General features: G+C 38.2%; 1 protein-coding gene across 13 annotated transcripts in view; it reads right to left on the minus strand.

Moving 5' to 3' along the window:
• Window positions 1–7,285: 7,285 nt before the first annotated feature.
• The window catches only part of ebf3a (EBF transcription factor 3a), an 88,685-nt gene continuing 80,892 nt past the window's right edge, over window positions 7,286–15,078 (minus strand). For 4 of the 13 annotated variants that reach the window (XM_066692877.1, XM_066692876.1, XM_066692879.1 and 1 more), the window contains exons 13-16: window positions 14,257–14,434; window positions 13,147–13,335; window positions 12,332–12,421; window positions 7,286–10,134 (exon numbers count right to left, since the gene is read on the minus strand). In XM_066692877.1, coding sequence (XP_066548974.1) covers window positions 10,103–10,134; window positions 12,332–12,421; window positions 13,147–13,335; window positions 14,257–14,434 — 489 coding nt within the window. In that variant the 3' untranslated portion in view covers window positions 7,286–10,102. Of the gene's footprint in view, window positions 10,135–12,331; window positions 12,530–13,134; window positions 13,336–14,256; window positions 14,435–15,078 lie in introns of all 13 variants that reach the window. The other 9 variants (XM_066692868.1, XM_066692867.1, XM_066692871.1 and 6 more) reach the window with 3 other exon arrangements.

Below are 15,078 nucleotides of genomic sequence, written 5' to 3' on the forward strand. Positions count from 1 at the left end.
AATAACCATCCTGCCGCAAAAACATATATATATATATATATTGTACAACTGCACTCAAAACAGAAACAGGATTTCCAGCAGCTGAATCCACAGCCGCTTCCGACACTGATATTTGATTGTATTTATAGTGCAAAATGAATAATGTAAAGTCTCCATACAAATAAGCTTAATAAATCTAAACTTCTCAACGTATATGTATTATTGTTTTGATATATAAAGTAGTAAAAAAACAACAACAACAGTATATTCTTCAAACATGTCATGCAATCTGTGATATATGTTTAAAATATATTGAAACAAACCCCAGGAATACAATTTTGATTTGTAGCATGCATATACAACACCGCTGTCATTTTTATGTGTGTCAATACTTCTGCCAGTTCACCTAAATAATTTATTTTTCTATGGATATAAATTAATATTCTGAGGTAAAGATTTTTATTCGGGGTAAAACGCACCACCTGACGAAAGGAAAAAAAACAAAACCCTGTCTTGACAACAGTGTTCCCGGGCCCTGAATGAATGCGTTCTTTCTTTACCTATTTCTAATTCCCTCTGTACGCAACTATTGTGGCTTTATCAATGGGAGCTTTTCATTGACTGTTTTTTATTGTTCAAACTGTCCTTTGTGTGTGCTATCACATATACAAATGCTTTCACCTGAATGACACTGGAAGGCAGATCGGTAACATGTCCATATATGGGATAAGCCATTAAATTTGGATAGGCTCTGGTGTCCTTCAAACTAACAATCAGGGCAAAACCCTAAACCCCAAAATAAAATAAAATAATGCCAACCATTCAACCTCAAGTGCACATATTTGTGTGTTTGTTGTTGTTTTTGAACATATTTGAACAAGTAAAATGCATCATCTGTGTTCTAGCAGGTACTTTTTGAGGTATACTGCATTCTTTTATTGAATAATAGTGTAGATATTTGGCAATTATGCACAGTTCGATGCGGCATTTTGTGGAATAAATGCTGTAGGGTTACTACTTGTGTCGAGGAGTAGGAGGGTGGGAGGCTTATTGGGCATACAAGGAGATTGCCATGGGTACGGACAGTAGAACTGGAAATCAAAGATTATGGCATGAACTGGGAATGCAGTGAACGCGATAGCATGCTTGGCATAATCGAGAGTAGATTGCTGCGGTCAGCCATATGTCAGACTGGTGCTGAGAAGCCTGGCAAAGGCAATTTGTATTTGTGGAGACTGCACAGAGCTATATCCACACTAGCAGTAATCGCATTAGTAGTTTGGTTGATTTGGTCTTCACATGGATAATTATATCATTTAAAACTCTTCTCCTGCACTTTTTCCAAACAGTTTTTCTAATTTGTCCCCATTATTGCGGTTACCGAAATCCTGCTGGATAAGAAATATACATAAACAATCCAAATGTGTGATCGGTGTTAAAAAAGAATATAAAAGTGGATACACTGTATTTGTGTCTCAGTCAATCCCACAAAACTGGCGCTCCCTGAACAGATTGTGAGGTGCTCTCCGAAGTCAGGGAGCTTTAGACAGATTTCAGATCCTTAACTGACGGAGACGAGAAAGCCGGGTGATAATCTTAGCGAAGCCAGCTGATTGGCTCGGCAGCTGCTGGTTGTTTAATGAGGGGATCTTGCCGGAGTGTGTGGTAAGCGAGTAACGAACTGTTTCTGGCACCACACAGCGCCAGCCAGTCGAGAGATAAACCCTCAATGCCAAAAGCCAGCGTAGGAGGTTTACACAGCGCCACCCAGAATAGGGTCAAACTTATTTGAAATTGTGGACTGTGGACTATGGATTGTCAGTCCAAAATCCTCCTTCATCAACTCAGTAAAATCAACTGAAATGTGTGCTCTTTTGTTTCTGGGCTGAATCAGGGTTTAATAAACTGTGAAAATATATCTATAGTTTAATATAGTAAAGCAGTGAATATAATCTGCCCAAATGAATGGTGTGAATAGTTAGGACTATAAGTGTGTGTCGGGGGTGTTTATATACACACACATAGACGTTCGCATGCCTTCTGTAAGAAAAAGGGAAGGCACGATAAATTAAACATTGTATTGTTCAACCATGACAATATTGATTTCCTAAAATAAGAAAATGTATTTCCGAATTACCGTAAATCAAGGGCACTTCCTCCATTAACCTTGGAAGGTTTAATTCCCCGCCAATTTTGTGAACCGATCCAGGTTTTTAAGGTGCTCGGAACGGGCCACACACACACACCACCACAACCAACTCCTCAGCAAAGGGTTCAACGCCACGCTAATCTGGGAAAACCGTCAGAGGTTCCTTTCAGAACCGCATGAACATCATTTTTTTTAACACGATACAGACGCCTGCGAATCGGTGACAATTTTTAGAATTTGAATCTGCCTAAATGTATTTTTAACGCACCTGAGTGGCTAAAATCAATAATCGCTGTCTCTGTGTAAGAACATTTCTATCTTTTTAATTCAATAATGCAAAAAACCTGCTTTTTCTGAACCACAAACATATAATAACGAGGATTATAATCTTGTCACTCTGGACAGGTGAGCCCCGGATACGAAATGATTTTTAGCAAACTATTCCTCAGCAGTTATGACCAAATTTGTCTCGTTTTGACAGTAACATGGGATGCCTGGGCTGCTATGATTATGCTACATGTCAACTCGGTTTTATATAAGAGAAGGTTGATTATGGTCAGGACAAACCTTCCTATAACCTCACCCTCTCTAATTAAATTACAGTCAATGTGGGTCAGGTTGGCTCAACATTGATTCAGTATTGAACCGGGTCCAGATTTTCAATCTGCCTCAGATTTTCTCTTTTTTTTTTTTTCTTGCTTGAACTTGATCTTTCGCTATAGCATAAATGTTGCAAACCATAATTTCCAAGCTGTTACAGAAAGCTGCCTGATTATTATTGGTCTGCACTTCGCTGGGCTCCACTTCCCTAATTACAGTATCTGCACAGCAGCTCTTACTGAGAGAGAGACGAGAAGGATGCGTATCGCTTTTCTACTTATTGGGCAGATTTTTATGATTCTGAGATCCACTAATACTATTAATAGACAGAGGATTAGTCACCACGAATCTGATTTAGAAAAGGAAGTTGAGATTGAAGAAAATAAGTATAGGTTTGGAAATCTTGAAATAAAAAATATAATCAGCTTTTTGTGTATTACAAACATTGACTGAATTGGGTATGTTATTATGTAACTAAAGTATATATTTAGTAATTAAGTCTACATCTGTGAGATGCACAGTGAATAAACCACTATTAATGGCATTTGTAGTAGTAACTGTGAATTCACATTTCCTAATTTGATATAAGTAACACCACAACATCTGTTCTAATGGTGAAAACTAGTTAAGCATCTTTTACTTGAGATGTGCAGGATGCATATACACCCCCAGCCAAGGCAATGCTGCTGCAATATAGTTTCCTTTGGGATCGTGCATAGATGCGCAAGATTTACGGCTTGTTTGTGGGATATTGAAAGGGAGACTCTATATGATATATACCGAGACACGGAGTGGTATTCTAAGCAGGGCTCTCTGTGCAACACAAGAAAAGTTTAGGTCAATATAATCTTGCTTTACTTTGAAAAATAGCCACCCCGGCGAAAATAATTGTCCTCATCATAATGACAACAGATGCACTCTGTGAGCACTATGCGGCTTTGATTGTGTGACCCTGTGACCTTTGACTTTATTTGAGAGAGCGGCGGCCACATGGTTCGGGTCTCTCACAGGCTCTGGTTATGAGGTATTATTGACTCAGAATTTATAAATATTTAATGCTCACATTAAAAATATGGTACAGCATAGCCATTAGAGTCCAACAATAAAGAGGCTCTTTCTGTGATTGAGTAGCTCGCTTGATGGGAGACAACATTAAAAAAAAATGAAAAAAACAAACTTTGAAATGATAAAAGTAATGCAGGGGAAGAGTTTGTGCTTTGTGTCTTTTCATTGCACCAGCCTTGTGCGTTTCATTGAAGAAGTCACTTAGAAATAAAGGAGTATATAAATAAGTATATATATATATATATATATATAAGAATGTTGCCAAAGCAATCAATTCAAATTCATTTCAGATGTAGATCATTTTAAAATAGCGCTGGATGGCTATTTAATTTCATACTAAGTCTGCCGTCATTCACAGCACCTCATTTTAGACACTCAATGGGATGTCGTGGTTTCTGTGGCTGATGTTTTTGGACCGAATATAAAGCACTTCTGTTTTTGTTTGAGGAAACAGGCAATTTTGATTACCAAGGCACATAAAATACATTTTCCTGTGGTACACACGTAAAATATATAGGGCAGTTGTGCGCTCATGTTCGGTCAGTTCTAAATAAACAAGCGCAGAAATAATTAGTCCCTTAATTGAGAGTCTTATGATTATTATAATCTGACAGGATGATGTCATAATAAAATGCTTTCCTTTGCTACTAAATGACATCGCCGTGTTTCCCCGTGTTTGGGCTGGCTGGAAATAGATGCATAGAGAGGGAAATTAGAAATGATCTTTGGTAGAACAACAGCAACAGAAGAAAAATACAACCCAGGACATTTTTAAGAGTCTAAAGAATGGGAAAGTATTCTTCAGTGGGCCCCGGGAATCTGTGATGAATTTGGATTGGAAATAACACGGAGTAAATTGTCCCCTTGAAATAAGCTCTTGCCAGTTGAAGTTGCTGTTGTCCTGTCAGACAGAACATGGTCACTTAGGGGAACCGGTGGGCAACAAATGGCCGCGGAGTCGGTGCCTAATGACAAGTGACCAAAAATCAATTTCTAATCTGATTTGAGGTTTTTGATTTCCTCTGATGAGGTTTGGGTTTCGTTTAAAGCCACCTCTTTGGCAGATAAAAGAAATCCTTTAAGGGTAAAACAGGGGGGATTGTCTCAGAAGAGAAGAAAGAAATGCCAACGCTTTTGTGCCGTTTTAGTCATTGTGTTAATTGTGAGATAGAGCGCGTGTGCCGTCGGCACTAAAGCAGATGTACCGTTATCTGGCGCCACGATCGGGTAAATAAGCACAAGGGCTTGCATTCAAAAATTGTTCTTTGGCATATTGACACTTCAGCTATCAACAACCCTCATTATCTCCAGAGCTGTGTCTGTGCTCGCTGGTGACATAATAAGCCTCAAATCACTGATGCTGCCTTTCTGCATTCTCTTAATTGTGTGTATTCTCTGGGAAAAAAAATGATCACCGGGGCCGTTGTCTTGATGAGAAATTGACATTTTCTGACCCACTATCCGCGGCCACTCAGGAAGCCAGATAAGACGTATAGTTGTTTTAAAGGAGGGTAGCCATTCTTCTCGGGCCTTTATATTGCTCTACTTGACCCAGTTGATGAGTATGGATTTCACGAGGCCTTTTTCAGCATTTGAACTATAAAAGGTTCAAAATGACACCACCCCTTATAGACAAAAGATAACCTTGCCCTTTGAATATATTGATTCTTTATTAACTAGGCTGTTTAATGCAATGAAATGAGGCATTAGATTGAAGCCCATTTCAAGTGCTTTGAATAATCTTTAAAAAGCTTGCACGACTTTAAAAGGCTGCGCTACAATAATTGGCACATACTTTTAAGAAAACGACGCCAGTGTTTCATACTGATTGGGACGGAGGAGATGAAATAATTTTTTGAAAGTCGGTATAGGCTGACATAACACTTTTTCTCTCCCTCTCTCTCGCTCTCTCTCTTTGGATTAAATTAGCCGATTATGTTTTGTGATGGTGGTTAAAAGAATAAAGATTGTCGCTTTAAAAGAATATATTTTATTGCACAGAGGCAGCTATTAAATTGTTATAAAAGTCTTTTTATAAGTTCAGCGCCAAAAGGAATAATGCAAATACCTCTCTTCTCTAAGCGCTTGCATTGTCTGAACAAGGAAATCTGTAGATACAAGGGACATTTCTGGCCTGCTGTAGGCTATTTAATCTTGGCGCTTTAAAGCAGTAGGCAGTGCTGGTAAAACTGATTTAATTTATTCACTATTTTTTAATTTAAGCATGTTTCCATTTTTTATTCCACTTCTTGTCTCTATCAATTATGAGGGCATAATTAATACATGATTATCTCCTGTGCAAGTAAATATTAATACATTTGTAGCTTAGACAAAAATCATTTTACATAATAAACGCTATTAGGTCGGCAGTCTTCGCCACCGCCGAGAAGCTGGTGGGTAGTTATTTCACAGCTGTGGCGAAACTCTCACGGACTAAATAAACGGCAAAAATTTGAAAATTTGAAAATTATCAACAATCAACTTTGCAAGAAAGTCAAGCGCCTCAGAAACTTTCATTGTGACGTTTATTGTCATTTTAGCCCTTAGCTCACCGGAGAAACAACACCAGCCTCTGTCAGATGATTATTTACATGTATGAAACAGCCAGGACTCTGATACTGAATGTAGGGTCACATTGAGAGACAGCTGCTCGTTAGAGTGTCTCACATTAGTATTTCCTTATTAAAAACATCAACAACATCTATACCATTTTATAGTCCCTTATTGATCTATCAGCTACAAGACATCAAAGAACAAACATGGATGTTGTGTATGATTTTTAAAGGGAAAGTGACTGTTTTTGCTATATACTAAAAGACTGTTTTAAAGGCAGAATCAGAGAGCTACGCAAATATATTATTATCTTTTAAATTGCTATACATTATTTTACTGAACTAAACGTTCTTCTGAGATGCTTGAACAATTTATATTCCTGTGATTTTAGGAATGGCTTCAGTTTGACAAAAAACACCGATCATGTAGAAAAAATCTATTTATATTCTTTTGCATTTGTAAGATTTTATCATCAGATGCAAAGAAGAAGAAAAAACTAGCAGTCTTATGATGTGACCTAATCATTAAGTCTTAATAAAGTCTAATTATGATACCCAATCAGCATGTAATAAGCAGCGTCTTCTGGCACATTTCGAGTCTGCCTGAACTATTGGAAATGCATGATCTCATATATAGTTAGAGCGTCTTGGGAAAGATGAATTTTAATCATTACTGTGCGAGTTCAGCCTCTGTGCAAAAGGTTTTGTGTAACAAATATCTGATGTGTAATACAAGGATTATGTGCATTTAAATATGCTCTTTCCGAGGAGCTCGCAAGTATCAGCTTTTTTAACCTTTAGTTCAGAGAGCTTATTTTATGGATTATTTTAAGCACTCTCAATCCCTGAATTTTCTTTTTTTCCCTCTTTTTTCCTCTGTGCATTTTTTCCAAGTTCTTGTGTGACAAAAACTCCAAATTAAAAATACTGGGAAAGGTCATTCACAGACAAGAAATACTTTAATTAAATATTGTGTAAAATGAACATTTTTATACAGTTAAATATCTGAAAAAATGTACAGATAAAACAATCTTATTGTAGTTTTCCCTAACAGTAATGTCTACCATTTAGTGAAGCGTTCAGATTGAAGGCAACGAAGCAATGAGTGCATTGACTAATTAATCTAAAACACAAACCAGATTGCATTAATGATGAAACTTGCAAACTTTCTTTCCATGACCTTGAGTCTCTCTTACTTTCAAGGTGACTTCTCAGGCTTTTCCACTTAGCTAAGCCTTGTTGAGCTATCACAAAGCAAATGCATTGCACATTCATCATTTATTTTTTTTACAGCGTCTACCCTTGCTTCCTCATGGAAAATAAAACTTGTGTGCAGTTTGCCAAGAAGGAACACCCCTTTTTGGTTTGAACCTTGATGCTGTAGTCTGCAAAACATTACATGCTATATATATATATATATATATATATATATATATATTTTTTTTTTTTTTTTTTTTTTACAAAGTGTTCAGTGCAAATAACACAACAAAACAAAAAAACAATAAATAAAAATAATATTTTGCCTCCATCTGTTAATTTGGCACTGTCAGGAACGTAATACCCCCAAAAGAAAGAAAGGTGAATAAAGAAAGAATTTAAGATCTGATGCTACAGTACTTTTTTTTGGAATTGTTACAAAATGTCATGTACAATATATAACATTTATACTGGTTCTTGACCTATGTTACAATATAAAAATCTAATCTTTAAACACTTCTTAGACTTTCATACTGATTTGCAGAATACAGCAAAAACAACAAATGAAATAGTCAAAAGGGGGAGGGGTCACAATATATTTTTTTATTTTAGTAAAAAATGCTTGTGCTTTTTACACCATTGACCATCCGTATGGAGTGATGATTGGCAATTGTGGTGTAAGGTTGTCATTAAAACGGCAGAAAAGTTACTCTCAAGAAGTCCACTGTTAAGGCGTCATAAGAGTTTTGTTTTTTTCTGACAAATTTTAATAAAACATCAGTGATTAATTTACGATTTCCATTCCAAATTTAGACGTCTTAATTTTTGTTCCCTGTAAACACAGTTCAGCTATGTGGCAAAGTCATGGGTGGCAGGTTTAAAAATGACTTTTTACATTCTACAAAAAAATTTACAACCACAAATCGAATCATCTCTCTGTGGCTGTCTTACATGCACATTTTTCTACTAGTATTCATTACAGCCATGTGTCACAAACAATTTATTTTGACTATACAACAAACAGGTTTTTATTCAAAAAATTATTCGTTTAGATAACTTAAAAATTAATATAAAAATAAACAATGAATTTGACTTTTCCTCAAAATAAAAAAAATGGACGGAAAGTCTTGACAAAAGTAACAAAATTTCTGAAATACAAATGAAACGTATGAACATTGCAATCTAGTAATACAAAAAAAGCGAATGAAGGCAACGATTCTTGGCTTAATGCTTCTGTGCTGCATCACAATATCAGGCCATGACAAACGATACGTACAAGATCGAAAACAAAAAAAAGGATGGAAAGCAATATACAAAATTTCAAAGATAAATACAATATTTATAATTGATATGTTACAAAAAATCCCCTTAGTGACCGCAAGTGTTTATGTGAAAGAAAGTGTTGCAATGGGTAAGACTATTCCAGCCCTCGCCGTTCCGCGCGAGGGATAAAACTGTGTACTAAATATTTAAGTGGATCTGAAAAAATTCAAGACAAGTGTATAAATATTTAGCTACAACTTTGGCAAAATCACAAAAGTCTACAATTTTATAACCACATACAAAACACATTAGGGAAGAGGGGAATCTAGAAGTAAAAGGACAACTCTCTGGTACAAGAAACATAGACTTCACAGTAGCCTAAGAATGCAATAGTATACAGTGCTAGCAAAAAGTTGAAAAACATTGCAGTTCACACTTGCTTTACAGGAAGCTCTAGCAGTGGAAGTATATTTTTTTTAACCAACAGACAGTAGCGTTTCATCTCTGTCAGTGTGCTTGTTGAAGGCAAGAGAAGAATTTTTGCAATATCAAAGTTACAATTTCTAACTACAATAAGTTACAAAGTTCATTTTTTTAAGATGAATAAGCATGATAAAATTTTCCCCCCCAGCATGTCCCCGTGTTCCCGTTTTTACGTCGATTTCTTTTTTAGTTTTGTCTACTAAATCATATATTTTATATTCTTTCCAGTTCGATTGGCTCATACGTTCTTGGCCCCACCCCCCTTTTTTTTTTTTCTCAGCACGAAAAAAAAAAAAATTCACATTATAGAGAGACACAACAGTTGTGAATCTATTTAATAGAACCGAAAAATGTTCTGAGGCATTTTTCATCAGTGTTTTTCCATGATAATCAAAATGGTGCGTCCGCAGAGTTTCTCCCAACACATAGCAAGAACTAGACATAGCCAAGATGTAATCAGAAACTTTATACAAAATAGGCGTTTGTTGTTGGATTGTTTTTTTTTCTGTTTTTTTTTCTTCTTCTTTTTCTTCAAGACTGAGAAATGTGAAAATATGAGCAAAAATTCAGTCAATAAAATGGAATTGTTCATGAAGGAGTCGCTTGCATGTCAATTCTGGATATTTTGAATAAAATCTTTTGAAACAAAGTCTTTTTTTTTTTTCTCTCTTTCCTTCTGAATAACAGAATTAGTTGCTGATTTTATTCGTGATTGATGACACTGATTCTACCAGCATCTTCTCTATGTACTAGATATGTCCCCTGAAGCCCATTTTTGTGAAGACTGGTGCTTGAGAAGATGAGCGAGTGCAATTTACATGGGAGGGACGACCAGCCCGGACATCGCTGAAAGAGAGGGAGAAGAGACAGCGTTTTAGTTTTAGGTAACACAACTCAACACCGACATGTTTCCTATCAGCAATTCCGTGTTTACTTCAATAACATCATCTAAAACACCAAATACACAACGGCGTATTCCTATTATGCATCGAGCTTTGAAATAATCACTCTTCTCTGGGTTCTCTGGCCTGTGCGAGACCTGTGAGATCTATACTGGATGGAGAGATGGGGGGATGAAGGAAGCGTGTGGGGGGGTGGGCAACTGAAATGTGCTTTTCTAACAAGACACCGTACAGAGACTTCACTTTTAAAAGAGGAGGATTCTGACATTTGCAGCGAAAGCATCCTGCCTCCCACATGTGTGATATTTCTCTTAGCGTTTTGTTAATGGCAAACAGTGGCCCAGACTCCCTGGAGGCCGGCGATGCTGACAGCTGAGAAACAACATGGTCACTTCTGGTAACGTCAGATACGGCCAGCTCTCTCGCCAGTCAAGGACCAGACACTTCTCAGGTTCCCTAAATTGAAATCTTAGCAACCCCCGGCTCCTTTCTTCCAGCGTTTTTCTGACACGGTTAGGAGACCTCGATTTTCGCATTCTCTTAATTGTATTTTATCATAATATCCTCGCCTACCATCTCTGGGGCCTCCTGGAGATCAAAGGGATTTTCAAGACCATCTGCTTTGAAATCATTAGCTGAGGTGCCACCCAAAGACTTAAGATTGATATACTTGGTCATTTCACTCATTTTAACAATTAAGCGCCTAGTGAACTGCCGGGATAAAAATGATTCCTCTCCTTCCCGTTTATTTGTGGTGTCATGGTTCAAGCGCTTTTAAGTTTGCAAGAGCATTTGATGGCGAGGAATTCCTCATTAATTTCTGTACACCAAATATTAATAAGTATACGCATGTAGCAACATGAACTTTAATTTCCCAGTTCATTAATTCGAACATTATTAATCTCGGATACACACTACAACCAAAACTTGTTTTTAAAGCAAACTAGTTGGCATCTTGACATCAATAATAATAATAAAAACACATGAGGTTAATGGGCAACATAATTCTTTTTGCAAGAATTTGTTTGTCTCTCTATTGTAATGCTTGTCAAGAGCGCACAACGATCGTGAAGCACGGAGGAACTGCATTACGTACCGATGTCAGCTTGTTAAATCATCTGTTTTAATGTTTAATAATACACACTTAACATATTTCATGAAACCTTTATGATTTTGCCCTTTTAAGTGGCTCAATTTTCATTCATCAAGTAGCTACATCGACGGTATAAATTTTTAACATGATACAATATTAATCCTAAATCAGTGAAACCTTGACATATGTGCGTTTTAAGGGCTCAGAGAGAAGTGATCTCTAAACAAGGGTACATTAAAGTAACTACATTAGCCCAAAGTACTTGGAAACATGAGGTGTATTCACAGAAGACATTAATGGAGTCTGGACTCAGGGTCAGTGCGGCGAAGATAAATATTGAGTTAATTCAGAGTATGGCTCAAATGCGGCCGTATTCATTTCAGAGGCGATCTGGTTTTAATTGTGAACTAATCTCCAAATGAGTGCCTGTGTTCGTTTGAGAAAGATAAGGGAGTTGCGTGATTGGTCGTCCTTTTAAAAACGTAACAACATAACACATTCTCCGTAGGCATTTCATGTGTAAAATCAATACAGTAAAATAAATAAACAATCAAAACAAACGAAACCAATAAATACAAAAAAATAAATAAACAAACACACACACACAAAGAAGTAAATAGATACCATGCCAAAACATCAATCTTTTTTCCCTCTTTAATTATTCTGTCAGATTTGTATTCGTCCGGGGCGTAATTCACTTACCCTCGAATTATTTTTGTATTTTTGTATCTCATAATGCCAGTAAGAGCGAGTGTGTCGTTTTTGGTATAATAGGAAAGTCTCTAGAGTCTCTTAACCTCACTTAATCATTAATGATCAGATAAATAAGTCAGCGCACACGTATGTACCAGCACACATGCATGCATGCATAAATACGACGCATTCGCACCCCCATCCATACATAATTAACGAACGCTCGGAAGCTGTAGCGCACAATCGCAAAGCAGTGATGTATGTGGTCGCACTCTTTATGTCTTTAGTGCGCCGGGCGACCACGACAGGTGACACAGTCTGCGGGACACTAGGAAAAGGAGGGAGGGCGTCTCACCTTGTAGTCCATTGCCATTTGCACTGGTGCAAGAAGGAGGTGGCGATGCTTGGGGCCTGACAACGGGGGCAAAGGCGCTCTTTTGTTTCACTGCAGAGATGACATTGGCAGGTGAGAATGAGAAAATGCCGTGTGTACTGCTACAGTTCGAAGGGAGGGTGACAGAAGAGGCCGCCATGGTAGGACTTGACGGCACTACTGCAATAAAGCAAAAATAATCACGACTCAGAGAGGATTTCACGGCACAGCGGAGATTAAAAAAGATTGATTAGGCCCCGCCTCTTTTCAAAACAAAAGTGAAAAAAAATTACAAAATTGGATAGTGGTGGGGGGGGGGGTGATTTGAGGGGAAAATCATAGGGAAAAATCTGAGAAAAGCAAAATCAAAATAAAATCGGGGTGGGGATGGGGGGGAGATATGAAATGGCCTGCCTTGTCCACTCTCTGGATAATAGGTTTTGTGTTGGACTCTGTCAAACATCTCAGCAACACAAATTGTTTAGGGAGTATTTATTTTTTTGGTTGGTTCTTTTTTTGTTTTGTTTATTTTTTAGTTTTTTTTTTGGTTTCGCCAACGAGTTGAATGAATCGCTCGCTCTGTCAGATTGTGCATCATCGACTATGTTGATCAGCCTCCAGAGTCACCCCTCCTTTTATCCAGTAGCACACATTCAAAATCAAAAGAACGAAGAAAGAACCAAAGAAATAAATCTAAAAAAAAACAAAAAAACAAAGAAAAGAAAAGAAAAGAAAAGCCACCGTGACACACATGAAGGAATCAAAGATGAAGGAGCACCAAGTACCTTGATACTTACTGCCGTAGGGGGAGTTGGCCGAGGACCCGTTGAGGAAGCCCGGAGAGCTGGGCACGCCCAGGTTGGGCATCCCTGCATTGCCGTAGCCGTTCATGCTGTTGCTTACTGTGTTGTAGTTGGACTGCTGGGGGGTGCTGCTCGGGACGTATCCGCGGGGGGACACGCTGCTCGTGTTGCGGCTGTAGCCCACTGTGGGAAGACAGGCGTCATGGGTTCAATTTCTACACCTTCTCGGAAACAGGAGATAACAACCCTCGCGTCCTTTTCTTCGTGGATACCAGCGACCAAGCATTGCATCCAAATTCGTTTTACAAATGCGTGAGGAACCCTGGCTTTTTCTAAGACAGCTGACAAACACTTAGTGAAATCTGAAGCCACCAGGTTGCGTCACATCTGTCTTTGGCAGTAATTACCAGTGAAACTCAGTCCTCGGGTGGACCAGTGAATTTGTAGTCTCCGTGTTCCTTGTCTGGCAAAGAACTGACTTCCTTTTCTTGCTTTAAAAGCGACAAAGCAAGGTGTGTGTTGGCATTTTTGTAACAGTGGGCCTGACGTATAATTAAACTCATGCAAACCTGAAACAGCATTAGATTTAAACTTGGTCACAGCCTGGGAGTGATTGCTCTTACTTTTGTATTGTTCTAACACCTCTGGGCAACAATAAAAATCATTTCAGCTCTCAGAAATGTGTCCGCACCTATGTTCTTCTTTTGTTTCACTCCAGGACTGCACTAGACATCGAAAACCATCGAGAGGCAATTTAAAACCGAGCTGCCAGTGAACTCCGAGCCACTGAAGAGCTTTGTTGTGTGCTTTAAATGACGAGGAGGAAATATTTTCCACTTTGCCCTGACCTTAACAGCGGCAACAAAGAACAGATGTAAAACTATTATCAGCACGGGTGTTAAGTGAATACCAGGAATGGTCACTCACTGCCAAGTAAACAGGGGAGTCAGTGACAGTGTCAGCCAACCTCCTGGGAGATTAATTAGAGACAGGGGGAGAAGATATAGCTACAGCCTACAGAGTGAGAGTGCTGGCCAGGTAGTATTGAAGGGTAAGGTAGATTAGTTGTTGTAGAGAGGCTTATCTTTGCTCATGGTAACATACCTTGGTCATTAGCCTGTGATGTCTCTGATACGTTGACTGCTAGCTGGCTGCTGAAGGAATTCACTCCCATCATGCCGCTGTGCGACGGGGTATTGGCCAGAGACGGGATCTGGTTGTGATTACGAGGTACGCTGTACAGAGCTTCGGCGATATCGGCCGCCCGCTTTAGGATGATCTCCTGGAAGGAAGGGACAATGGTTACAGTTTTTATAGGCCTGGCATTTCATGGGCATGGGTTCTCAATCTCTCTCTCTATGTATTTAGAGCGACCTTTCTCTCTCTCGTTTCTAGTTCTGCGTTAAGAGTTGAGCAGATAATCGGTTGTCTCTGACCTGAGAGATGTGATTAGTGAGGATCACGTGTGTCTGTTTATACTAAAGATTTCTAGGCAAGAAACAATATACAGACACATCTAATGAGGAAAAAGCAAACTATGCATTTCTAATTCGGGCAAGGAAACATTGAACTGACTCCGATGCACTATTTGTTTTGGCACGGCCCTATCGAGAAGCTCTAAAGGGTGGGTGAATTTCACTTTCACTTGGTAATTAATAAAGATTAATTAATGTATATCTCTGCATGTCGGGGTAGCTTGAATTCAAGTACACAACACACACACATATATATGCTTTTTCTTTATTTGAATAACAAAATTATAACAAAAATCATCATGAAACCGGTTTAATTTCAAACTATCAAAGCTCTGTATTTGAGGAGCGCTGCTTAGTAGAATAATTTGGGAATTTGCATTCGTTACAAAATATTTTGGAGCCGGTTCAAGGTTATTCTTTCGTTTGAATGGGTGCGTGCGCCTGTGTGTGT

This window comes from Amia ocellicauda, chromosome 20 (genome assembly GCF_036373705.1).
Source record: "Amia ocellicauda isolate fAmiCal2 chromosome 20, fAmiCal2.hap1, whole genome shotgun sequence".
NCBI classification, from domain to species: domain Eukaryota; kingdom Metazoa; phylum Chordata; class Actinopteri; order Amiiformes; family Amiidae; genus Amia; species Amia ocellicauda.